A 25,192-nucleotide genomic window follows, 5' to 3' on the forward strand; every position below is an offset into this window, starting at 1 on the left:
TATCCTTAGGAGGCAACTTACAACTTCCAAATAAAGGTGGTTTTGTTTTTGTTTTTTTCAGCTTTAGAATCTCAGGATTTAGTTGTGGCTAGCGCACGTTGATACAGAAGAAAGGTAAGATGGGGGACAAAATGGATTCTGCAAATACTGAAAGGACATTGCAAACCTGGGTGAGGATGAGTGGACACAAACATACGGCCTAGGTAGATAGACACCAAGTAGCATAAAGAAGATAGAGAGATGGCTACACCCTGGAGAGAAGGGTAGGGGCAGTCACATCAGGGGTAGTGAGTCAGAGAGAGGGAAGAGATGTGAACCAGCCTTCTGCTCTCCCGCCCAGCTAGGCTCTGATGTGGCTTTGCTCACGCAGTGTCACAATGTTCTGAAACCGTGGAATTCTCTGGCATGTTGAGTGGGCTCATTACACGTGGAGCTGTGCAGGAACAAAGCACAGTCATTCCATCCTTCATTTATTCTATATGGGCTGCCTACTACTCGCTGGTCCCCTGCTGGATGCCAGGATCAGTCAAAAGATGAATGAACCAATAAGATCTTCGTTCACCTGGAGCTTAGGGCAGAGACAAGAGTTGTGTATTAATCAAATAAGCACACGAATAAACAAACACACGGGTCATAGGGCCAGCTGAAACCCAGGCACCTTGTGACTCTAGCACGTCCCTGACTATGGAATTCTTATCAACAAAGGAAATGACACTGGGGAGACCTGACTTGTTTTTCATGACCTCAAACTGGCTTCCGGTGATTCTCTTTTCTAAGTGTCCCCAACTCAGAATTTTGCTGGAGCCTAAACTCCAGTGTGGCAGCGTGTACCCGGGGAACCTCTTTCATCAGAACCTGGCTGCCCACAAGTCCTCGTCCAACCTTCCGGGAGCCCTGAGTCTCACAAACACCTCCAAAGACCCTACGCACCGGCGGGCTGCGCCTAGAAGGACAAGCAAGGCGCAGCACTCACCCAGGGCCTCAGGGACACACCACACCCCGCACGCGGCGTCCGCATCGCCCCGCCCACACGCCTTGAGCGCGTGTCACGTGTTCACGCAGCGCGCACCGCGGCGTGGGCGGGGCGCCACGGGGGCGGGGCCTCAGGCCCAGCGCGCGTCCCAATTGGCTATCAGGGCTGCCTTCCAGACTGGAGCGTATAAGCGGCGGGTCGACGCCATCCGACCTCCTGACTGGGCTGCGGCTTTGGCGCGAGTTGGTGGCAGGTGTGAGGTGAGACCTGCGCGGGGCGTTTCGTGCTGGGCCGGGTCGGACCGAGCCCAGGGTCGTCGAGAGGCTTTCTGGCTCCCGGAGCTGCCCGCAGGGCCTTGGTGACAGCTGGCGGGGACTGGACAGAGCCCCGGCCCTGTCGCCTGCCGTGCCAGTGAGGCCCTCTGAGGGGCCGTGGTCTGAGGGGCAGCTTTGCTGGGTCCTTGGCCTCGGGCGCCCTAACCTGGGGCGCGTGCCCAGGATGCTGTTGGACCCCCTCTGGGTCTGGGGGCGGCTCGTGGAGCGTCTGCCGTGGGCTGCGGAGGGACCAGTGCTGAGGGCCCCGGCTCGGGCTGGGGGCGAAGAGGTCATGCTCCAGCCTGGTTCTTTGTAGGGGGCAGACAGTGCAGACAGGAACGGGTTTGGACCTGATCCTTGGGTCAAAGGCTCTAAACGCTGACATGCAGTGCGCAGGGGCTCACATCATGTGCCATGGATGGTGGCAGATGGCAAGGCACATGGTGCCTGGCTAAAGGGACAGTGGCCCTGGGCTCCAGCCAGCCGAGGCCCTGTGGGGTGTCTGCCACAGATGCCAGGTCTCAGGGGTTTATTAAACAGCAGCCGCTGGAAACCTTGGTTTTTGTGGGGGTTTTTTGCTGAGGAAGATTGCCCTGAGCTAACATCTGTGCCAGTCTTCCTCTGTTTTGTGTGTGGCTCACCACCACAGCATGGCCACCAATGAGTGGTGTACGTCTGTGCCTGGGAGCTGAACCTGGGCCACCGAGCGTGCTGAACTTAACCACTGGCCATGGGCCGGCACGTAACTCTGTTTTTTTATGTAAGAAGCTCTCTAGTTTTAAATGTTAATGTTAACTTGACAGGTTCTGGAATATCGTGTGGCCAAAGGAAGTACAGATGTGACTGCATTTGGCCTTGGGGCTGCCCGTTTGTCACCTCTGCTGTAGGTGCTTTAGGTCCTGAGGGAGGGACATCCAGGCAGGGGCTACAGACTTTCAGAGATCCCCATTTTGGGGCCTGGGTGCTAGAAAGGTATGTCCCGGAACCCACCTCTGGGTTGTGTGAACTGAGTGGTTGAGGTAGTGGGCCAGTGGGAGCCACCCCTCCTCCTGTCTTTCCTTCCACCCCTTTGGGGTTAGCACAGATCTGCTTGGGGTCGAGCTTGAGAATGGGGGGGTCTGAGGCAGGAGTCCCCAGCTGCAGCCCTGGCCTGGGAGGCCCCTGTGCCAAGTGTCTGAGTGGGGCTGTGAGGACGCTGTCACAGTGGAAGTGCTTTGGGAGGAGTCTGCCAGAGCTTGTGCGCTGAGGGGTGGTGATCCTGTGCCACCTGGCTTCGTGGTTCTGGACTGTGCAGCTGGGGAGGGGGCGAGACCTGAGGAGTTCTGGGAGGGGGAGTCACCGTGGGTCCTCTAGCGCGTCCCGGCTCCCTCCCCTGGGTGGGCTGCTGGGCATGCGGAGGTGAGTCAGTTGTAGCCCTTGCCCTCGGGATGCTTTCAGAAGATGTGGGGAAGTGAAACCTCAGTTCTGGAGGAGAGGAAAAACCTAGAGGGTGATTCAGAGGTGCTGTGGACAGAATTTGGAAGGGAGAAGGCACTCCAGAGGGGCACGTGGATCGTGTGGTGGGGGCAGGATAACGTAAACAACTGGTCCAGCCAACTTATCAGGACACGGTGAGGGATCAGGGTGGAGGGGTTTTAGCACCCCATTTCGGGGCCAGGAGGGCCTCAGTGCTGTTTTCTGAAGATGAACGTTTGTTCAGGGGAATATTGTGGTGGGAAGGAGGGGGCTGGGGAGGTACCAAGTGGGATCTTCTGTGGAGAGCGCTGCGTAAGAGGAAATCGATGTGGAAGAGTCTCTCTTGTCCCCAGCAGATGAGCATTCCTCGGGAACAGCTCTGTGTGGCATTTCCCTGTGTTCTGACCCCCCATCTAGTACCGGGCCCACATTCCTGTGACAATTGAGTGGGTAAAGGGCCATCTTCTGGTGCAAGGAGAAGAGCAGCTGAGCAGGAACTGGCTTTGTGGCGATGGTCCTGTTTGTCTTTGACAGTCTCATGCCTCCTTCCTGCCAGCCCAGCCTCGTTCTTTCCCTCTGCACAGGAGAGTCTGAGTCTCCAGTACAGCCCCTGTCTGTGCTAGGAGATGATGGGGTGGGTATTGAGGATAAGAAAATTGATCTTCTTGTTAGCCTCAGGGAGCCCCTGATCTGGATGCTGGAGACATTTTGAAGACAGCGGGCTCCTTGGTGGGACCGGTCAGGTATGGGGTGGGGCTTTGATCTGAGCCAGCCCCCAGCTTCCAGCCTAATTTCTCACCACTGCTGGCCTGGGTGTTGTCTGTTTTGGGGGTGGGAATTTGGCGGTTACCACAGTAAACCCTAGTTGTGGCCCAGACTCCAGTACCCCCTCCATCCTTCTACCTCTCCCCAGGTCAAGTTCCTTTGGAGAGAGGGTGTGAGGGAGAGGTGGCTGGTTCCCAGATGTTATAGGCCCCCATGGACACCATTTTGGAAGCCAGACTCCATACTCAGCAGAAGAGCAGCCAGAATGGCCGGGAGGTAGTGCGGCCCCTCCCATTCCCAGAACACCCTCTGCTCTCCCACCTCCCCTCATGTGCCCCTCTCTCCTGGAGCCTCCCTCCCTCCGCCAAGGACTTTGAGTCCTCTCATCTCTCCCTGTGGCCCTTTTCCAGACCAGCCTGTGGTCCTCAGGCTCTGGGATGAAGCTGGAAGCTGTCACCCCATTCCTGGGGAAATATCGCCCCTTTGTGGGTCGTTGCTGCCAGACCTGCACCCCTAAGAGCTGGGTGAGTGATGCAGGGCTGGGGCCCACTCTGGGAAGCTTGGGGTAGCTTGGTTGTGGGAGCCACACTCTTGGAAGCAGCTTCCTTTATGTCTTTCCAAGCTTGGCCCTCCCTTGCCCATGTGTCTGCTCTTGTCTTTCAAGGGAATGGATGCACTGGTATGGGTTGTGTTGTTGGCCTCGGCCTGGCTCACAGGCCTGGGAGGGTTGGGTGGGGAAGTGCAGAGAGGCCTGAGGAGAGTTAGGGCATAGCCAGAGGGCTGGGGTAGTGCCTCAATGAGTCCTCTTGTTCAGTTTGGGGGACTCCGCCCACTCAGAGTCACTCAGCACATGCTTGAAGACCTCTTGTGCATCCCTGCCGTGTGCTAGTGCTGATGGGACCCAGGGTTCTGGTGGAGATCCAGGCTACATGTTCTCTGTTGTTGATGGGAGAACTTCTCAGAGACTTTAATATATGCTGCTTTCCAAGAGGCGATTCTGTTCAGAATGCAGCCCTTTCATTTTGGAACCGTTTTTCCTGAGTGAGCTTTAGGATCAGGGTTGAATATCTTTTGGGAAACACTGAGCTATAATCCTGTCTCCTGGTAAACTCAATAGTCCATCAGGCAAAGACCACAGAAGACAGAACGGGGGCTTTCCTTTGCCACTTTGCGAAGGCCCCCAAGAACGTGCTGTCTCTGCCCCCTCTCGGGCAGGAGTCCCTCTTCCACAGAAGCATAATGGATTTGGGCTTCTGCAATGCGATCCTGGTGAAGGAGGAGAACACCAGGTAGTCAGAGCTGGGGGGTGGGCAGGGTCCTTGGGGGAAGGGCTGCTGGGGCCCTGCTTTGTGGTGGCATTTTCTTCCTGTGATGGAAAAAGAAGGGCTCCTACCTGCTGCTCCATAGCCACAGGCAGGGAGAGGTAGGCTTGGAGCTCTCTTGATGCACCCTCTGTGAGCATTTATGGATTGCCCACTGTGTGTCAGGCCCCGAACCTGTACCACTCAGCGGGGAGAGGGGTGGAAATGAGGCACAGATGGTCAGGTTCTTCCTTTTCCCGCTCTGTGATAAGCCAAGCTCAGGTGTTCCTGGGCCTTGGGACTGGGGTGTGATCCCTTCCTGATGGAGTAGCCCTCTGTGGGCCCTAGTGGGGGATGGGCCCTCTGAAAGATCTTCCCCCTGCTCTCGGGGCTGTGTCCAGGTTTCGAGGCTGGCTGGTTCGGAGGCTCTGCTATTTCTTGTGGTCACTGGAGCAGCACATACCCCCCTGCCAGGATGCTCCACAGAAGATCATGGAAAGCACTGGGTGAGAAGGCAGGGTCTGGGGTCTGGCTGGCACTTCTGGGATCCTTGAAGAGATGACAAAGGCGGGATGGTTTAGAGGGCTGGGTTCTGGAATGTTAGCTTTGCCTGGGACCCTTCCTTAAAGATGGAGTGTGAAGACTGGGAGCTGTGCCCTGGGGAGACCATGGGGCTGAAGGAAGTGACCTGAAAGACGTTAGGCATGCCCCAGCCTGACACCACTCTTCTCACACCACAGGGTGCAGAATGTCATCTCAGGGAGGGCCCCAGGAGGGGCTGGGGAGGGCCAGGTGCCCAACCTTGTGAAGAAAGAGGTACAGCGCATCCTGGGACACATCCAGGCCCCGCCCTGCCCCTTCCTGCTCAGGTAACTCCGTGCTGAGGGTCACTCGTCCCTAGGCTGGGGTCTCTGCCCTTCTAGAGAGTGAGTGTTGACTGAGCTTGGGGAAGGACTGGACTCCCCTCCTGGGGAGCCATGCGGTGTGTTTACCAGAGGGGCTCAGGGAGCCCCTGATCCGGATACTGTGGGACCTTTTAAGGACAGCTGGTTCCTTGGTGGGACCAGCTGGGTATGGGTGGGGCTTTGATCTGAGCCAGCTCCCAGTTTTCAGACCAGTTTCTCACCACTACTGGCCTGGGTATTGTCTCTCTGTCCTGGGGGTGGGAATATGGGGGTCACCTCAGTAACCCCTGGTTGTGGCTGACTTAAGTACCTCCTCCATCCTTCTACCTCTCCCCAGGTCAAATTCCTGTGGAGAGAGGGAAAGAGGCAGAGGTGGTTGGTTCCCTGATCTTATAGGCCCCCATGCTCCCACTTGCATTCATGCTTTTGTCACCTGTTCCCTCCCTTATTCATCTAGCACAGGGCTGAGCTCCTCTTAGATGCAGGACACTAAGATAAAGGGGTGAACAGAGATACACTTGGCTGCAAGAAGGACAAAACAGGGCTAGGACTAAGAATACCTGGAGGGGAGGAAGAGACTTGTAAGCCCGGGACAAAAGCGGGGAAAGGAGCCAGCCTTGGCGAGGCGTCGATGAGAGGAACAGTCCTGCTGGAGGGAAGAGCAAGTGCTATGGCTGCAGGAAAGGGCCAGGTTTCCTTATGAAGTTGATGGAGTTGGAAGCTGGGAAGTAAGGGAGAGAGTTGTTGGAGGTGAAATTGAGAGGTAGAATGGACCAGATATGCAGGGCCATACAAGAAGTTTGGATTTGATTTCTAAGTGCAGTAAAAACCAATGGAAAGGTTTTAAGCAGGGAATGATAAGATTAATTGGGATCAAGAGCAGAAAGCAGAAGACCATTTGGGACGCTATTTTGTTAGTCCAGGTGAGATGTGATGATGGCTTGGATGGGGAGGTGACAGTGGAGGTTGGAAAAATGGATTGAGAGACCAATGTGAAATTAACGGGACTCACTGATGGATTGGAGGGTAGGGGTAGGGGCAGTGAGGGCAAAAGGGAGATCTCACAGGAGAGCCGGCTTTCTGACTGAGCACCTGGTGGTGTGGACAGAGGGGTCAGGCTTGGGAGGAGTGAGTTTGGTCCACAAAGGATGTTTTGGATATAAAGAGTTTCAGACACCTGATGTGCTGGTGGAGACACTGAGGAGGCAGCTGCTTATATGAGTCTGGAGCTCAGAAGAGAGGTTGGGGCCAGGGATGTACATTTGCAAAAGTTTTAGCATGTAGATGATGTTTAAAGCCAGGGGAGGAATGAGTCACTGAGGGAAAGAGGGTCCAGGGCTGTGTGTGTCTGGCTCAGCTGTCTTCAAAGTGCTGAGAAGTCAACTGAGCAAGGAGAAGAAGCAGAGGTTGTTGGTGACCTTGACCAGCCCTCCATGTGACAATTCTTTGACTTTGTTGAGACTTCCAGTCCTTTAGACCTGACCACCTTTATATCAGCCATCAGCCCCTTCTGTCTTTCCTTCCTCCTGGTCTATCTTTGATTCCAGGGCCCATCTTAATAATAATGTCCTTATGAAGCAGTCACTTGGGCACAACTGATTCCGTTTGAACCCAGCTGCTACCTGCCTTCTCTGTACCTAAGCAGCCAAATGTTGCTAGGGGAAAACACACTTGGTGGTCCTGTTTTCCTTTATGAGTGCAGTTCTCAAAGGGGCACAAGGCTGTGATCCAGACTGCTCCCATCTCATCTTTACGCACTGTCACCTGATACCCGTGTCTCATGCTTCATGGAGACATAGGAGCCATCAATGGGGACATGCTGCTTGTCCACCACATCTCCATACTACCTGCATCTCCACTTCCATCCTCATTTAAAGCCAGTCCCCCTATCGGGCCTCTGGACAACCCCTCCAGACTTTGCCCCTTTAGTTATTCCCTTTCCTGCTTGTATCACTAACTCCTCCCTTTTTATTTCACCCTTCCCAGCAGTTTGCAAAAACCAGGCCAGGTTATGCCTGAAGAGAGTCTTTAATCTCTAATGTGCTTTGGGGTAAATGGAGGCAAGGAGATGCTTTGAAGCTGATGCGAGGCAGCTGCACCATGAGGTCTTCTTGAGAGAGTATCAGCACCTCACAGGCATAGGCTCTGGCGTCAGGCCGGCCCTCCAGTCCCAGCACCACTGCTTCTTAGCTCTCTCTACTGCTCAGCAGTTTCTGTAACCTCTCTGAGCCTCACTTTCCTCTTCTGTAAAGTCGGGACAATAATAGTGCCCACCATAGAGGAGTGCCAGGAAGCCCTCTGAGATGCTGTGGGACCCTGCCTTGTGGGTGGTGCCCTGCCACACCTGACTGGGCATTGCTCTCTAGGCTGTTCAGCTGGGCTCTGCTGCGGTTCCTGAACTGCCTCTTCCTGAACGTGCAGCTCCACAAGGGCCAGATGAAGATGGTCCACAAGGCCGCCCAGGCGGTAAGGCCCGCCCTCTGCTGGGATGGGGATGGTGGGAGCAGAGCGGTAGAGCTAGGCCAAGCCAAGCCCGAAGTCAGGACCAGCCCCTTCAGCTGCTGGGAAAAATCCACTGCTCTTTGACGACCTTCTCTTTGTGTCTCACGGTCCTGCTCCCACGGGGCTTCCTCTAACGTCTTTTCATCATGGTCTTAACAGCCATTACATCAACGCATTACCTTAAAAGTTGTCGACAGAGCTCCTCTACTTTTGGGAAATGTGCTCAGGAAGAACTGCTCAGCTGAACCCTCCCTCCCACTGGGGCTGCCCTGGGTCTGGAGGAGCAGGGTTTCAGCTCCCTGCGTCTTCAGGGTTGGGGGCAGGTAGGCACTTCCCTCTGCTCTCTCTGGAGCAGGGCTCGCCGCTTGTCTTCCTCTCTACCCACAAGTCACTCCTGGACGGGATTCTGCTGCCCTTCGTGCTGCTCTCCCAGGGCCTGGGCGTGCTCCGTGTGGCTTGGGACCCCCGTGCCTGCTCCCCAATCCTCAGGTAAAAGCCTTGTGTCCCTAGACATACATGGGAGAAGTCCCCAGGCTGGGGCAGGGGTGTGTGGGGATGTGCTGGCAGCAGCTCCCAGAGGCCCTCTTCCTGGCCTCTCTGCTCCCAGCCCTCCCTGTGGGCTCAGATGGAGGGTGAGCTATGGGCCCTAGGGCCATGCCTGGCCTCACGGTGTTCAGGCAGGACCCAGGCTGGCCCTGGGTGGGCCGAGGCTCTCACTAGCCTCCTGCTTGGTCCTGTCTCCTGAACCCCTTCCCTCATCGTGCCGTTTGCCCCACAGAGCTCTGCTAAGGAAGCTTGGGGGGCTTTTCCTACCCCCAGAGGCCAACCTCCCCCTGGACAGTTCTGAGGGGGTCCTTGCAAGGGCTGTGATCCATGCGGTGAGTGCCCCCAGTGGTTGTGTATGGGGCCAGACCAGGGTACAGGGGCCTGTTGCTGCTCTGGCCTTGACACCTGTCTCCTCTACCCCCCTTTCAGGCTATGGAGCAGCTGCTGGTCAGCAGGCAACCCCTGCTCATCTTTCTGGAGGAGCTCCCTGGGGCCCAGGGGCCTCGGCTGTCAGCCTTGGGCCAGGCCTGGCTGGGACTGGTGGTGGAGGCGGTCAAGGTGGGCATCGTCCCAGATGCTCTCCTGGTGCCAGTGGCCATCACCTATGACCTGGTTCCAGATGCACCACGTTATGCACACCATGTGAGGCCCTCCTGCTCCCTGGGACCCCATCTCCATCTTTTAGACATTCTCCAGAGAGGAGGCACAATATGGTGTCCTGTGGCTGAGTCCCCTTTAGGGCTGGGGTCAAGGAGGGGCTGCAAAGGAATTCTATCACCTATAATTATCATCTTGTGGCACCTGACAAGGCTGTTACAGTCATCCTTTCATTTCACTTTCAAAAGACCCAGCTAGAGAGGGATTTTTCCTGTTTCATGGGTGAGAAAATGAGCCTGGAGAGGTCATGGTCATGTACCAGTTTGGGCCTGAGACATAGTTGAGCAGAGAGTGGTGCCCCTGGTGAGCTGGCTCACTCAGCCCCTCCTTCCCTGCAGGCCTCAGCCCCACTGGGGCTGTGGACGGGAGCTCTGGCTGTCCTGCGAAGCCTGCGAGGCTGGGGCTGTAGCCACCGGGTCTGTGTCCGTGTGCAGCTGGCCCAGCCCTTCTCCCTGCAGGTATGAAGCCTGTTGGGTAAAGCTGGAGTACCTCGGGTCTGTCCTGGGGCTTCTGGCAGCCTGGCCCTCAAAGCCACTACAGGAATAGCCTTGCCTACCTGAGGTGGGCTGTGTGCAGGTTTCCTGGTGGGCCAGAGCAGGCCACCTAAGAGCCTTGTCCTGGGCAGGAATACACCATCAATGCCAGAAGCTGTTGGGGAAGCAGGCAGACCCTGGAGCAGCTGCTGCAGCCCATCGTGCTGGGCCAGTGGTAGGAGCAGGGGAGTGTGTGGGTCTCGGGGGCAAAGCATGCAGTCTTTTGGCCCCAGCTGGTGAACTGGAAACCCTTACCCCCACATACCCACATCACCAGCTCCAGCCTTGCCTCACCAAATATGCTTGGGTCATCCAGAACAGTGCCAGGCACCCCTCCTTGCCTGTAATCTGAGTGTGGGAAATGGCAGCCCTGGAAGGGGCTAGTGTTACATGAGCCATCCCCTGCCCTTGGGCTGGGATAGGGAAGCACCCTCACTTTTGAGAAAGCTGTGGGTTTCCCCATGACTATCTTTAGATTTGGTCCCTTCATCTTGTGATCTCTGTCTCTATCCCAGTACTGCTGTTCCAGACACTGAGAAGGAACAGGAGTGGACCCCAGTAACTCAGCCTCTTCTGGCCCTCAAGGAAGAGGACCAGTGCCTGATCAGGAGGCTGAGCTGTCACGTCCTGCATGGTGAGGGGGAACTAGGTCTGAGCCTCTCGGGGGAGGGTCCTGAGCAGTCCCTTCTCTCTGGGTTGGCGAGTCATCAGGGCCGTCCATTCCAAGTGGGTTTCTGCACCTGACTCTCCCTCCTGTGTGGCCCCTGGGATATGTGAATAGGAGTGGAACCCTCTTCTGCCCCTGTGGAGTGGGTCAGCCAGGGAGAACATGAGGGAGCCACTGAGTGAGTGCACACTGATGGCCTCCTGAGCCACAGAGGGTGAGCCTGGTTCCAAGCCACCTACTTGAGGTCACACTGGCCCTGTTTCGGGCTCATCACTTCACCTCTCTGAGCCTGGTCTCCTTAGCTGTAAATGGGGGTGATGTTAACTGAGCGGAATAACACATGTAAGAGACTTCAACACAGTGTCTGGCACAGAGGCGGCTCTAACAGAATTGTCATTACTACTGTCTTCTCAAGTGCTCCTCTGTGGCAGACTGTTGGTGGGTGCGACTACTAAGACCCTGCTTCTCAGCATAGATTTGATAAATGGCAACCTCCACTGAGAAGGGTGGCATCCAAGGCTCAGGCCTGCTCTGCCCTTCCCTGGGGTGGAGTGTGTGTGGGGTATGTGTGGCTGCTGCCAGGGAGCCAGGGGAGGAGTGTTCTTGGCCCACAATACCTGCAGAGTGATGGAGGAACTAGGCTGCTGGGCCTGGGCCTAGGCCTGGGCCCCTGACCAGCATCTCCCCACTCCCTGCCCCAGCCAGCGTGGCCAGCTCGGCGGTGATGAGCACGGCCATCATGGCAACGCTGCTGCTGTTTAAGCACCCAAAGGTAGGGCACAGTGTGGTAGGGGGCTGGGGAACAGGGTGTGGCCCTCTTGCTCAGTCCCTGCACTGCCCATCCAGGGGGTGTTCCTGTCACAGCTCCTGGGGGAGTTCTCCTGGCTGACAGAGGAGACATTGCTGCGTGGCTTTGATGTGGGCTTCTCAGGGCAGCTGCGGTGCCTGTTGCAGCACACGCTGAGCCTGCTGCGGGCACACGTGGCTCTGCTGCGTGTCCGCCAGGGGGATTTGCTGGTGGTTCCACGGCCTGGGCCAGGCCTCATGGACCTTGCACGCTTGAGCACAGAGCTGCTGCCGGCCTTCCTGAGCGAGGCCGTGGGTGGTGAGTCCCAAGTGCTCAGGGTGGGTGGGATGTGTATAAGAAGTGAGGGGAACGGCTCCCTTCCTCATGCCTGTCCCCCTCCTCCCCTAGCCTGTGCTGTGCGGGGGCTGCTGGCAGGCAGAGTGCCACCTGAGGGGCCCTGGGAGCTGCAAGGCATCGAGCTGCTGAGCCAGAATGAGTTATACCGCCAGATCCTGCTGCTGCTGCACTTGCTGCCACAAGACCTGCTGCTGCTGCCGGTCAGGCCTCTCCTGCCAGCCCAGCTCGGTCCCAGGGCCTCCAGGGAGCCTCCTGGTTGTAGGAGGGGGCCCATACCTGCCCAAGCCCTTACTCCTCAGACCTTGGGTCTGCCTTGGGCCAGGCCCCTGCCCATCACCTGTCTCTCCTGAGGCCACACGAATGCCTCTTTCTCCCCAGCCTTGCCAGTCTTCCTACTGCTACTGTCAGGAGGTGCTGGACCGTCTCATCCAGTGTGGGCTCCTGGTTGCTGAGGAGGTAGGTGGGGCAGCTGGAGACAAAGCCCCTGCCTGAGGCCTGACCTCCTTTAGCCTTCCACCCTGAGTGACAGCTGCCCTGGGCTCTTTGTCTGCCTTGTGTGTGCTGTGGGGGTGGGCAGCCCCCTGACCTAGCAGACAGAGAAGCTTGGGTCCTGCTTCTGCCAATATCCACCTTGGAATTTGGCAGACCACATCTGCCCTAGGCCCATGTGTATCCATCATGACAGGACCAGACAAGTATACCTCTGAGGGTCTTTGCACACCTCCTGCCCCTGACATTTCTTGTCCATATGGCTATGGTCCTTGAGGGTGAGTGTCCACTTCCCCTTGCCCTGCAAGTTGGCTCAGCACTGCCACGGTCTGGCATGGCCCTGGTGTCCTCTTGGGCTCCTTAGGTCTGCTTTTACTGGTTTCACCTCCATGTGCCTGGTCTGGGGGACTCGGAGCTGAACCTTGGCCAGCCTGACAGGGACCAATGGCTCCCATGGCCCCCAGACCCCAGGCTCCCAGCTGGCCTGCGACACAGGGCGACAGCGTTTGAGTGCAAAGCTGCTGTGGAAACCGAGTGGGGACTTTACTGATAGTGACAGTGATGACTTCGAGGAGGCGGAGGGCCGGTACTTTAGGGTGCGTTGGGAAAAGCCACTTGGTGGGGGAGGGAGGCAGTAGGGTGGCAGTGGGAGCTGCCCTCACCCTGGCCTCTCCTCCTGCAGCTCAGTCAGCAGTCGCGCTGCCCCGACTTCTTCCTCTTTCTCTGCCGCCTGCTCAGCCCACTGCTCAAGGCCTTCGCCCAGGCTGCCGCCTTCCTCCACCAGGGACAGCTGCCTGATAGCGGTGAGGCCTACACTTCTCTGGTGTCCTCAGGGAGAGGCTGAGAGCTCAGGGCAGGGGCTTTGCCTGTGTGGGGCCCCAGGCCTAGGTCTCCTCTCTGCCACAGAGTCGGGCTACGTGGAGCAGCTGTTCCAGTTCCTGCAGGACACTGCCCAGGAGGAAGGGTTCTTCGGTGAGTCCCAAAGCAGCTGCCCAGGCTTTCAGGAGGCAGGGGAGGGTTTGCTGGTTGCTGCTGCCCCCTGCTGGGCAGTGGCAGCCCAACTCCAGGAAGGAGGGTTGCAGAGTACAGAGAGGGCCTTCAGGTCCCGTCTGAGCCCTAACCTTGGGTGGTTACTTCCTTCAACAAGGAGAGAAGCCTGTACCCAGTGGTTCTCTGCCCTCCCTACAGCCTTCACTTCTTTCTTCCCTCCAGAGTGTGCAGACCCAAATCTTGCCATCAGTGCTATCTGGACCTTCAGAGACCTGGGGGTGAGAGGAGCCGGTCTCACCATCCTCCTGTCTCCCACCCCCAGTCCCACCCCTTGATAGAGCTGCTCAGGGAAGCCCAGCTGTGTCCACTCTGGGATTTACCCAGTGTCTCCCAAGAATAGGTGTGACAGTAGTTGGAGAAGGTAGGATGGCTTTCCTGCCCCTCTTGGTCTCCCAAACCACTGCCTCATCCTTCTCCCAGGTGGGGTACTGGGAATAGTCTGAAAGGCAGCATTTGCACTCAAACGCTGAGGCCTGAGGGGTCAAAGGTCTCTGCAGTTTTCTGGGGCAGCCTCCATGGAGTGCTCACAGTCTTTCTCCATGGCCCAGGTGTTACAGCAGACACCAAGCCCTGCAGGCCCCATGTTCCACCTGTCTCCCACATTTGCCAGCCGGGACAATCAGGAAAAGCTGGAACAGTTCATTCGGCAGTTCATTTGTGGCTAGAACTGTGAGGTGGAGCCCGTCCTGAGACTTCTCAGCCCCAGAACATAGCCGTGCCCTGGAGCCAGAAGACAGAGGAGGTTGCAGACCCTTAGCTGGACTATAAAATCTTTGAGGTTTGATTGTCCCTTGCTGTCTTTTGCTTTCTCCATCCCTTGATGTGATAAAGCCCAGCAGTGTCTTTTTGGTGTGTGTGTGTCTATCTGTTCTCCTTCCCCACGCCATGAGAACGCTCTATCTTGCTCCTTGAAACACACCCTAAAAGAAGACAAACAGCAGAAGCCAAGCTGCTGCTTTGGCCTGAGTTTATTCAGGAGGACAGCTCCATCTCCTCTCCCTCTACCTGGAAGAGGAGGCTTGAGGGGCCATGGCTGGCAGTGGGCCTCTTCCCGTGCTGGGCTGAGTGGGAATGGATGCACCCACCTCCCGTCTTAAGTCTAGGGCCTGTGGCAGGAGCCATCACACCACCTTGTTGATGATGACGCCTAGTTCTTCAATCTCACACTGGACTTCATCGCCTTTCTGCAACAGAGCAGGCCACGAGGATGTCAGTCCTTTAGTCTGACACACATCTACACATACACAGGCCTGGATTTCTGAAGTCTAAGCCAAGCCTGCCAGGCCTTCTGGGTCCTCCCTTTCCTCCTTTTAGCCAACCTACCTTGAGAAAGACAGGAGGTTTCCTAAATACACCAACACCTGGGGGAGTCCCCGTCAGGATGACGTCCCCTGGGTAGAGAGTGACGAACCTGGGGCAAAAGGGCCAGGTGAGACCTGGGGCTGAGGTGGCCACAGCCAGGGATGGAGGGCTCAGCTCAGCCTCAGATAGGTGTGTGGGGCAGGGCTGCATTCCACTTACTGGGAGACCCAGGCTATCAGCTCTTCTGTCTTAAACACCATCTGGTTGGTGTTGCTGCTCTGGACCACCTCCCCGTTCACTCGGCAGCAGATCTTTAAGTTGTGTGGATCTGAAATGCAAAAACAACACCTTGGGGTTCTCCCTGTTTTTCCTCAAACCTCCCCCTATACTCAGAAAATGAAAGCACAGGGAGGCCCATGACTTGCTAGGTGAAAGGGCTGTCTGCTGGTCTCCCTGCATATGCTCTTGGCACTCTGCTTGCTCAGACTCAGCATTCCCTACTCCGGAACTTTCTTGTATGGACACTGGCAGGCCTGTGTGCATCCACACCTATCAGAGCACCTGCCAGTGGTCAGTTGGGTGATTTAAGGAGGGAATGTGTCCCAGATCCTCCAGAGGGAGAGAAAAGTGGCAGTTTTTTGCCTTAAAAAATGGACATCTAAAAATGACTTGGCATCTATAAAACAACAGAGTAACTGCACAAGCGGGGGCAATGAAGCCTCCAGCACCTGATGCGGGCAGGGAACAGCTTACCCACGATAGTGTCCTGGCTAAGCAGCTCTTTGAACTTTTTTTGTTTTACACACTCACAAATATACCCCTTTGAGCAGGTGGAACACAATTTAACTTCACCAACTACTGCATGAGGTGGTGTGAGGCTTAACCGCCTGGACAGGCCCCCACCTGAATGGCAGCGCTCTGCCCTCTGACCTGCCATCTTTCCTCCTGGCTCACTGTGCTCTTGCTGCAGGTAGCTGGTGCTGCCCTGGTAACACTGGCTGGGCAAGGTCCTGTTGGTGCTCTCCAGCTCCCTTAGTGTGGAAAATGAATGGGCTTTCTAACAGCCATTCTGTGTGATGCGCAAGGGCCAGCTTTGCTTCCTTCCAACTTAAAGACTCTTCCAGATGGTGGTGGCTAGACGGAGCTAGACCTACCCATCAGGGGAGCACCATTCTTTGTAATGCACTTCACAACTGCAGGTTTACCACCTCTGGGGCTGTGGTCCTTTAGGAGGTGAGGGGACATGGAAGAAGGCCTGCTGAGGACTTGTGGCCCAGCTTTAGAGACTTGCTCTCTAAGGAATCAGCAGAAGGCAGCTGGTGGAGGGGGAATCCGCATCAGGCTGCACCCTACACTCCCACTTCCTGAGCACTGCTTTTTCTGTACTTTCATGTAGCCGTGCAAGAGCAGGGAGAGTCGTCCATGGGCTCTCAGAGACCTACCTGCTACACCGTCCTTGGTCACCAAGGCAGGGCCCAGGGGACAGAAGGTGTCAAAGGTTTTTCCTAGGAGCCACTGCTTTCCATTGCGTTTCATTTGCCAGTCACGAGCACTCACGTCATGTGCCACAGTGAAGCCGGCCACATGAGCCATGGCATCTGTGGCCTATAGGGGGTATGGGATTTGGCCAGATTGGAGGTTAGATCACAGTGACTCCAAAACCTGTAACAAAGCCTTTATCCCATGTTAGTAGCCAGAGCTAGCCAAAGGTGGTAGGAGAGGGGCAAGGCAGGTGTCAAAGCAGGTAGTGCCAACTACTTCCCAATGCCAGGGAATGTGCCAGTACTGGCACTGCCCCTTCCACCTCACCTTGATGTGCTTGCCTTTCTTTCCAATGACCACGGCCAGCTCCACCTCCCAGTCCACCTCCTGTAGAGTGGGAAAGGGGCAGTGAACTGCCTGGCTCTGGGGCCCTTTCCTGTGCTGAGGGGCTGCATGTTGTGCATCAGGGCCTGGGCCTCTAACATGGGGGTTGCCGCTGGCCCGCATTTATAATCAACACAAACCAGAGTGGAGTGAACAACGGGGGCTGCGTGACTTGCAGAGCCATAGACTTTGGGCAGTGGCAAGCAGCACCACTGCATACAGGCACAGCTGCCCATTGTGAGTGTAAAGGAGCACCACCAGTCTGGGGGACTGAGTTTAGAAGTGACCCTTGATACTTCCAAAAAAGGATAAATAGCAAGTAATAATAGCTAACCCTACCATGTGCCAGGCACCTGCTTTAATGTGTTAACTCACTTAAATGATAAGAAAAGGATCAACATACCAAAATAAATGTGGGCAAAAGCCTTAAACAAACAATTCACAAAAAGAAAAGAAACAGCCACAAAAAATGAAAATATGCTCAGCATTTCCCATAATCAGCAAAGCACAACTACAAAATAGATCCAATTTAGCCTTTCAAATTGGCTGCTCTTTCTAATGGTGACAACCAGAGTTGCTATGAGCACACCTGATACCTGATCTCGGTCTCTTGGTCTCTAATATGGCTCCCCACTAGAAAGAACTGGGTACCTCGGGAGAAATGGCTAATTCCAGGTCCAAAATACAGTACAAGATGAGCCTGAAGTATCTTTGCCAGAAAGCAAGGAAGTGCTCAAAAAGTGAAGAGGATGGGAGCCAACTTGAAGCCCCTCACCGGCCAAAGTGAGACTTTGAATATCAAAAAGAATGTAAATGATAGATTACAACATATTAGATAAAAATCAGGAATTCACAGTGATACTAAAGGGACAGGGATAAAAAAAAGGAGGGAGGCAGCTTTTCTTCACAGAATGCTAGATAATAAGAGAAGTTATGATAAAAAATCACCTTTTCTAACCCCCAACGCAATAATGGATTCTGGTAAGGATGACCAGAGGATCCCTGGATGAAAAACTGCAGCAATAAGACAGTCATGTGGTCTCAAACTAATCCCTTATAGATTGATTATTAATTACCACAGTGAAATGCACCTTTACATTGGAGAGATCTTATGAACGTAAGTAAACTGAGTGATCAAGGACCACCTGACATGAGCCTCCCAATGGGAGGCAATGTGGGTACACAACATCTATTGCTATAAGACTGAATGTTTGTGTCCCCCCAAAATTCCTATGTTGGCACCTAACCCCCAATGTTATGCTATTAGGAGGTGGGGCCTTTGGGAGGTGATTAGGTCAGGAGGGCAGAGCCTCCATGAATAGGATTAGTGCCATATAAAAGAGACCCAAAGAGCTCTTGCCCTTTTAGCCATGTGAAGAAACAGTGAAATGACAGCAGTCTGTGAACAAGGAAGTGGCCCCTCACCAGGCACCAAATCTGTTGGCGCCTTGATCTTGGAATTCTCAGCCTCCAGAACTGTGAGAAGTAAATTTCTGTTGTTTATAAGCCACTCAGTCAGTGGTATTTTGTTACAGCAGCCCAAATGAACTAAGACACCTGTACAGACAAAAATGTTTAACCTGAATCTAATCACGAGGACACAACTAGAAAAATCCAGAGTGTAGGATATGCTATGAGACAACTTGCCTGGATTCTTCAATAAGTCAGTGTCATGAAAGACTGAAAAGGGCAGGGGGATTGTTTGAGATCAGAGATCAGCAAACTATGGCCCGCCTATGGGTTGAATCGAGCTCTCTGCCTGTTTTTGAAAATCAAATCAAGTTTCCCTGGAACACAGCCATGTTCATTCATTTATGTATCAGCCATGGCTGCTTTCAGACTGCAGTGGCAAAGTTGAGTTGTTGCAACAGACACTATATGGCATTCAAAGCCGAATATTTACTAACTGGCCCTTTGAGAAGAAGTCTGTAGGTCCCTGTCTCAGATTAAAGCCACTAAAGAGACATAACCAAATATAGTGTGCAGCCTTGATTGATCCTGGGTCAACAAACAAAAAACCAAACAAAACAGTACCCAAATTAAAAGTCATCTTTGAGTGTGGTATATATATACAATAGAATATTACTCAGCCATAAAAAAAGACAAATTGGAGGCTGGCAGGGTGGCATAGCAGTTAAGTTCGCACACTTCGCTTTGGCGGCCCAGGGTTCGCCACTTGGAATCCTGGGTGCAGACCTATGCACTGCTTATCAAGCCACGCTGTGGCAGGCATCCCACACATAAAATAGAGGAAGATGGGCACGGATGTTAGCTCAGGGCCAATCTTCCTCAGCAAAAGGAGGAGGATTGGCGGTAGATGTCAGCTCAGGGCTAATCTTCCTCAAAAATTAAGACAAAATCTTCCCATTTGCAACAGCATGGATAGACCTTGAGGGTATGATGTTAAGCAAAATAAGCCTGACAGAGAAGGACAAACACCACATGATTTCACTCATATGGAGAAGATAAACAAACACATGGCCAAAGAGAATAGATTACTGGTTACCAGAGGGGAAGGGGCTGGGGGTGGGCATAAGGGGTAAAGGGGCACGTATATATGGTGGCTGACAAATAATAACGTACAACTGAAATTTGACAATGTTATAAACTATTGTGACCTCAAAAAAATTTTTTAAAAAAGGTCATCTTTGGGGACAACTGGGAATATTCCCATTTGGACTACATATTAGATACTATTCATGTTAATTTTCTTAGTTGTGATAATGATATTATGGTCACATGGGACATTATCCTTATTCTTAGAAGATGCATGCTGCATTTTATTAATTTTCTACAATGAAGGTACAGCACTTTTGCAATTCAAATGGGAATAGTGGAAAGGTCTCTCTTCTTATTAATTTCTTTTTTCCTGAAGCCAGTCTTATTACTGTACAATCCCCTGTAGTTTCTATTTAATACACTACTGAGCAACAGGTGGCTCCTTCTGGCTGGATGCTGAGCACTGAGTGCCCTGTAATGGGCCCCAGTGACCAGGGAGGGCAGTGGGGAGGCACCGACCTGGCTCTCGGGTGGGAGGACGACCTCATCGTAGGGCCCCACAATGGAGCTGGCAAACTTGCTGAAGATGATGGGCTCCTTGGGCACGGGCACATTCTGTTCTTTGCAGTGGTCCACATAATTCATGCCAACACACACCACCTTGTCTGGCCGCGTGACTGGGGCCAGGAAAGTCACCTCTGACCGTGGTAGGACTGGTAATTGGGCAGCCAGGGCTCTACAGAGACCAGAGCAGGAGAGAGGGGCTGTGTGGGAGCAGGCCAGCAATCCTGGGGCATGCTGGGGAGATCCTGCAGCGGCTACAAGTTTTGCTATTTAAAATATATTTTCTAGATCTATCAACGAAAAGGGTCAGTGTGAAAATCAAGCCCAGCTCTTGCCCTCTGATATCAGAGCACTGTTTATTTATCCAGTGCTCATTTCCTTTCCCCCATTAGGTGACACACATCCATGTAACTGAATTCAAAAGGTGCAAATGGGAATAATGGAGGCCCTTCTTCTTACCCCCTCTCCTAGTCACCCCGCTCCAGCCTTGGAGAAACCACTGTGTCCTGTGCAGCTCTTCCCATCCCTTTTTATGCAAATGACAGCACACCATATACAGCTTTTAAAAATACATATCTATTTTGAAGACGTCTCCATAATAGTATATAGCTTCCTCTTTTTTCTTATAGCTGCGTATTACCGTAGTGTAGAGACACCCAATTCCCTAATGAGAGATGGGGAAGTAGTTTCCTATCTTGAGAGAACATGACAGTAGGGGAAACATGCTCCTACCAACACTGTGTGCTGTCAAAGATTTCTATTTTTGCCAGTTTAACAGGTGAAAATGATCTCAGAGTGGTTTTTAATTCACTGTTCATCGACATCTTTAGACCAGATTCCATAGGGCTTCTGGATTAAGGGAAGTCCCTATCTAATCTAGCCCAAACCCAAGAACCATCTTTAAGAAAATCTCTTTGCAGTCATCTCTTCTCTAAGGAGCCAAGAGTCCAATCACTCCCCCAGCTTCCCAAGATGCCTCTTAGGACCCCAGGTAGCAGCCTCCTCAGGGAGGCAGCAACTTAATCCTCTGCGGAAGGCAGTGTGATGAAGTAGTTCTGGCTCCACCACTAAATGGGTGGCCTTGGGATAATCACCCTCTCTGGACCTCAGTTTTCCACCCTGTAAACTGAGGATGTTGTTATAAGATTTCTAAGGCTCTTCACTAAGAGAAGAGGTGACAAAGAAACGGTGGGGTTACTCTGCTCCCTTGCAAAAGAGCTCCCTGCCCATTCTGTTTCCCAGGGCAGGGATGGGGCGGGAGGAGGGAGAGGGGGAACAGGGTAGTCGCTGCAGGACAATGCTGCCTGCTGATTTACCTTCTCGCCACTGAGAGCGTGGCCTCTCCCTGCTCCAGGAACTCTATCATCGTCTTGGGCAGTGTGGGGTCAAAGGCATTGAGGTTGATGACTCCGCCACCAGCCTGTGACTCCAGTCCCAGGTGAGGTCCCATCAGGTGGGGTGCCTGGAACTGCACCAGTCTCATGTCTCTGGACTGTTGAAAGGGCCACCTCTGAGCCTGCAGAACGGTGAGCAATCTCCTTCCACCAGAGACCAGCATCAGAGTCTGTGGAGAAAAAAGCAGGTCCTAGGGGCAGGGAGCTGGGAACCATCATCAGGATCCCCAGAGTTCCTTGAGCTGTGCCCAAGGCCCTTCACCCCATCAGCCATTCCTGGCACACCACATGGGAAGTACTTCAGATTTATGTTATTTCACTCTGTTACACTTTATGAGGTGACTTTTTGCTCAATTCAACGCATGTACTGAAATGTTTCTAGAGGAGTGACTATCTCATGCCAGGCACTAAGCTGGGTGCCAGGATTCCAGCGTTCTTTCAACCAGCGCTTTCTGAAAGCTTACACTGTACCTGGGCAAATCAGACCTACTCAGCTCTGCCAACCTGCTTGCGGGAGAGGCCGAAGTCAACAACTGATGCCATAAGTAAGATTCAGCAATTGGGACTACTGCTGTGACATCAAGGGTCCTGTCTTTGTCTAGTTTCTTGTTTTTTTTAAGATTTTATTTTTTTCCTTTTTCTCCCCAAAGCTCCCGGGTACATAGTTGTATATTCTTCGTTGTGGGTCCTTCTAGTTGTGGCATGTGGGACGCTGCCTCAGCGTGGTTTGATGAGCAGTGCCATGTCCGTGCCCAGGATTCGAACCAACGAAACACTGGGCCGCCTGCAGCGGAGCACGCAAACTTAACCACTCGGCCACGGGGCCAGCCCCCTTTGTCTAGTTTCTTGAGGAAGGAATGCTGAGCTGAGCTGGGCTGGGCTAAAACGAGCAGGACTAGGAATTAGACAAGAGTAGGGCCCAGCACGGGCAAGTGACACTGGAGAAACTGGATTCACAGTTGCCACAAGCAATTTTTTAAATGCCAGTTTGATCCTGTTACCCTCCTACTTAAAATGCTTTTCACCGCTGATATTACCAAGCCAGAACCCCTAGCTGTCCCAGCATTCTAAGAGCAGCCCCCACCTGCGTCTCCAGACAGACATTACTTAGTTTCTCCTGCTGGAGCACAGGCTGCCTGAGAGAAGAGGCGGCAGACAAAGGGCAGGGCCTAGGCCTGACAGGCATCCCTGGGCTGTCTCTTCTCTGGGTTCTGGGGCCATGTCTGTCTCTTTCACTGCTGAGGCCACAGTGCCCAGCACTGTGCCTGGCACACAGAAGGCTCTCAGCTACTCTCTACTGAATGAGCAAATGCCAGAAGCAGAGGCTTGACTCTTCACTACTTGGGAAAGCTTGGTGCTTGTCAACCTCAGGAGGTGTGGCTGTGCCTTCCTCAAATCACCTAGAAGGTATCAACAGGGCTCAGGTTCTGTTTTGAGTTCCAGGCTCTACTCAAAGACAAACCCCGTTCTCTTGTTTTGTTTCTAATCTAAGTCTGGCCTCCATTCCAAACAGTCCCTCCCCTGCATGGTTCCTTGCTTTTAAGAATAGCCCTTTTCGCTCAGGCATGTGGAAGTAGTGCCAGACGCCTGATCCTCACCCCCACCATTCCATCTGTCTTGTTCAGTTAAAGTTCTCAGTAAACTAGTAAACCATAGTAAACCACTGTGCTGGCAGATGAGTCCGACCAGAAAAACCAGGCTTCAAGCCTCCTGCCCTCCTGTCATAACACAAGCCCAATCATCACACTGTCAAAAGGCTGTTCAAGCCCAAGTGCATGTGCTCAGACACTCCACACGCTAAAATAACAGTAACTGCTCCCAGTGAATGCCAGGTCTCATTTTAATCGCCTTATCTACAATGTCTGGTTTAATTATTTTGACAATCGTGGAAAGTAGGTACCATTAGCCTCATTTTACAGATGAAAAAGTTACGGCTTAGAGAGGTTAAGGGATTCGCCCATATTCCCAAGAAGGGGAAAGAGCTGGAAAGACTTCAATCCAAGTCCAGGTGACATTGAAGTTTTTAGTTCAGAAACCAGGTGTTGTGCAAACAAGATAATCCAGCTTCAGCCCACTCCCACCCCCACCCCCCCAGGACACTTTAGCCCAGAAGGCTGTGGTGAGAAGTAGGAAATCCTCTAGAGGCCCTGGACACCCTGTCTGCCCCTAGCCATGCTCAGGGAAGCTTGGTCGCCTGCTAGCTGCTGCCTCAGGGATAAGGCTGGTCATCTGCTCTCCACGATAACCCCAGGCTCCACTAACCGCCCTTTCCACATGACAGGCACCAGCAGGTTCTCATTCTGTCCAACAGGTAGTGCACCCCATTTTACAGAAGGGGACACTGAGGCGTAAGGAAGAGAAGCCACCTGCCAAGGTCAGAAAGCGGCCCCGGTGCTTCTGTAACAGAGCCCGACCTCAATCCACCTCTGAAAAAGGATCCTTAAGCAAAGAGCAGCGACGTGAGGCGAAAACGGCACAAGCATCGCAGCCTGAAAGACCTGAGCTTGTACCTGGGACGGCGTCCCGCCATCCACTCGCCTGGGACCCTGTGCCGGCCCCTCGGGTTCCCTACGAGCCCAGCTTAGTCCCCTGCACTCAGTGGGCGCTCCCCAGGGCCCGCCCTGCCCTGTTTTCAGAGCGGGTGGGAACCTGGGTCCAGTCCTGCCCTCAGCTGGAGGCCTGGAGGGAGCCTGAGGCCCGGCGCCCCGCTGCCTGGCGCGGGGACGCCTCCCGGCCTGGCCTGAACTCAACCTACCTGGCGGCAGCCGGTCCGGGGGTCCAAGGTCAGCGAGCGCCGAAGAGCTCCTATCACGTTGGAGCGGCTGCCGGAGAACTACAGCTACAGGGCACCGCGCGGCGCCTCTCAACGAGACGTCGGCAGAGGCGGGCGCTCCCTGGTGACGTTGCAGAACGACGGCCAATAGCAGGGCGCCTCGTTCTGCCCCGGAAGCCAAGTCCTGAGGGGGCGGGTCCGGCGCTGGAGGTCTGGCGTCTCACGAGTGCACCTTTGGGCTCTGGGCTGGGTCCACGTGGCGGAGGACGCGGGCGCCCGAGGCGCAAAGTTCTTGGAGGCGCTCTCTCTTAGGGTGCCCTGCGCTGGGACGAGCCTGAGAGAACGTGCCTCCTGAAGTTGTGCCCTCCGGGCGCCTCGCCCGCTTCACCTGCGGCAGGCCCTCCTTCTAAGAAGGCCGGGCCCCGTTCTGATTGTTGGGCAAATGCGGTGGAAGGAACCAAATTATAGCGCGCTGGCAGACAAAGACACATCTTTTTGTCTTCTGGTTTTAACATATCCTTGAGGAGAGGAGGGACGATTGTACCCATTTTATATATGGAGAACCAGGGGCCGGAAGTGTTTTGCTCAAGATGACTCAGGCAGTGAGTAGTGGAACCAGCATTCTTGACCCCAAGTCCAGCCTTTTACACCCAGTGTTAGCAGCCCTGTCTTCTATGCAGTGTGTTGGGCACAGGGCAGGGTAGTGGGAGGCATAACCTCCAGCGTCAGAGAGCAGGCGTTCTAACGTGGAGAGGTGGTTTAATTATCAGGCGGTTACAACCCAGCTTTCCAGGCATCTGGCAAATGAAGACACATAAGGGGCTCTGGGCAAGAGGTCCCAGACCTAATCAAGGACCAGATCATCAGGGGCTTTACTTGTCCCAGGAAGGAGTTGGAGCCTTATCTAAGCACACAGGAGGCCACTGGAAGGTCCTCACCGGGGGTGCCATGGTTAGACTTGCGTTGAGTAGTTTTACTCTGGCCACACCTCCAAAGAAAGGTGTCTGGGTAAGAGTGCAGCTGGGGAGCGCCGTGGTGGCTTGGCTTGCGATGGAGATGGTGAGTCCAGAGATGTTCAGGAGGTAGAACTGACAGCCCTCAGTGATGACAGGAGGTGGGAGTGAGGGGGAAGGAGGTGCAGGCCCAGTCGTAGGTTTCCGGCCTGGTAGATGGCAGTGCCATCCATGGACACGGGTTCTGGAAGGGCAGCAGGTCTGGGGAGAGGATGGTGAGCTCAGTTTTGGATGGGTTGTATTTAATGTGCCTGTGGGACATTCCAGAGTCACTGCAGAGTGCGCAGTTGGAGATATGAGTGTGGAACTTGGGGCTCTAAACTGGCTTGAAAGTAGAGGTCAGCATAGAAATAGAAATGGAACCTGTGGGAGTGAGTATGATCAGGGGGGAATGGACTAGAGAGCCTGGCGTAAACCCCAGTCAGGAGACATATTGTGTAAGGGTGGGCAGCACCAGAGGGGCAGCCAGAGAGACTAAAG

At 54.1% G+C, this 25,192-nt stretch overlaps 2 protein-coding genes across 7 annotated transcripts; one reads left to right on the forward strand and one right to left on the reverse strand.

The window, feature by feature from the left end:
* Nucleotides 1–31: 31 nt before the first annotated feature.
* On the reverse strand, nucleotides 32–24,913 carry LOC106845801 (oxaloacetate tautomerase FAHD2A, mitochondrial). Of its 3 annotated transcripts, none has more exons than XM_070511721.1 (8): nucleotides 23,682–24,913; nucleotides 20,849–21,096; nucleotides 19,488–19,704; nucleotides 16,413–16,472; nucleotides 16,046–16,208; nucleotides 14,823–14,931; nucleotides 14,625–14,712; nucleotides 14,252–14,485 (listed from the first exon to the last, which is right to left on the reverse strand). In XM_070511721.1, the coding sequence occupies exons 2-8, from the start codon at nucleotides 21,088–21,090 to the stop codon at nucleotides 14,423–14,425; spliced, it is 942 nt and encodes a 313-aa protein (XP_070367822.1). In that variant the 5' UTR covers nucleotides 21,091–21,096; nucleotides 23,682–24,913; the 3' UTR covers nucleotides 14,252–14,422. The 3 variants fall into 3 exon arrangements, with proteins under 3 accessions (XP_070367823.1, XP_070367822.1, XP_070367821.1); XM_070511720.1 differs by having other exon boundaries at nucleotides 23,437–23,683; XM_070511722.1 differs by lacking the exons at nucleotides 14,252–14,485; nucleotides 14,625–14,712 and adding an exon at nucleotides 32–568 and having other exon boundaries at nucleotides 23,682–23,820.
* Nucleotides 1,098–14,146, forward strand: GPAT2 (glycerol-3-phosphate acyltransferase 2, mitochondrial). 4 transcript variants are annotated; one of them, XM_014864226.3, is made up of 22 exons: nucleotides 1,098–1,233; nucleotides 3,656–3,783; nucleotides 3,918–4,031; nucleotides 4,723–4,796; nucleotides 5,210–5,314; nucleotides 5,549–5,677; nucleotides 8,080–8,179; nucleotides 8,571–8,704; nucleotides 8,994–9,093; nucleotides 9,191–9,403; nucleotides 9,757–9,876; nucleotides 10,044–10,126; nucleotides 10,467–10,585; nucleotides 11,320–11,390; nucleotides 11,465–11,723; nucleotides 11,814–11,962; nucleotides 12,141–12,218; nucleotides 12,716–12,847; nucleotides 12,934–13,054; nucleotides 13,158–13,223; nucleotides 13,464–13,519; nucleotides 13,850–14,146. In XM_014864226.3, the coding sequence occupies exons 2-22, from the start codon at nucleotides 3,721–3,723 to the stop codon at nucleotides 13,964–13,966; spliced, it is 2,403 nt and encodes an 800-aa protein (XP_014719712.2). In that variant the 5' UTR covers nucleotides 1,098–1,233; nucleotides 3,656–3,720; the 3' UTR covers nucleotides 13,967–14,146. The 4 variants fall into 4 exon arrangements, 3 of the variants coding, with proteins under 3 accessions (XP_014719712.2, XP_070367818.1, XP_070367819.1); XR_011503870.1 differs by having other exon boundaries at nucleotides 11,465–11,962; nucleotides 13,464–13,662; nucleotides 13,850–13,987; XM_070511717.1 differs by having other exon boundaries at nucleotides 11,465–11,962.
* Nucleotides 24,914–25,192: the final 279 nt, after the last annotated feature.

This window comes from Equus asinus, chromosome 6, assembly GCF_041296235.1.
Source record: "Equus asinus isolate D_3611 breed Donkey chromosome 6, EquAss-T2T_v2, whole genome shotgun sequence".
NCBI classification, from domain to species: Eukaryota; Metazoa; Chordata; class Mammalia; order Perissodactyla; family Equidae; genus Equus; species Equus asinus.

Excerpts from the sequence above, each read along its gene's own strand:
- GPAT2 (XM_070511717.1), top strand. The coding sequence starts at position 3,721 with ATGGACACCATTTTGGAAGCCAGACTCCATACTCAGCAGAAGAGCAGC. Across the intron at positions 8,180-8,570 it reads TCCACAAGGCCGCCCAGGCG|GGCTCGCCGCTTGTCTTCCT; the intron begins GTAAGGCCCGCC and ends TCTCTGGAGCAG. Across the intron at positions 13,055-13,157 it reads GGGACAGCTGCCTGATAGCG|AGTCGGGCTACGTGGAGCAG; the intron begins GTGAGGCCTACA and ends TCTCTGCCACAG.
- LOC106845801 (XM_070511721.1), bottom strand. The coding sequence starts at position 21,090 with ATGCTGGTCTCTGGTGGAAGGAGATTGCTCACCGTTCTGCAGGCTCAG. Across the intron at positions 16,473-19,487 it reads TCCTCCCACCCGAGAGCCAG|GAGGTGGACTGGGAGGTGGA; the intron begins GTCGGTGCCTCC and ends CCCACTCTACAG. Across the intron at positions 16,209-16,412 it reads AGAAAGGCAAGCACATCAAG|GCCACAGATGCCATGGCTCA; the intron begins GTGAGGTGGAAG and ends TACCCCCTATAG.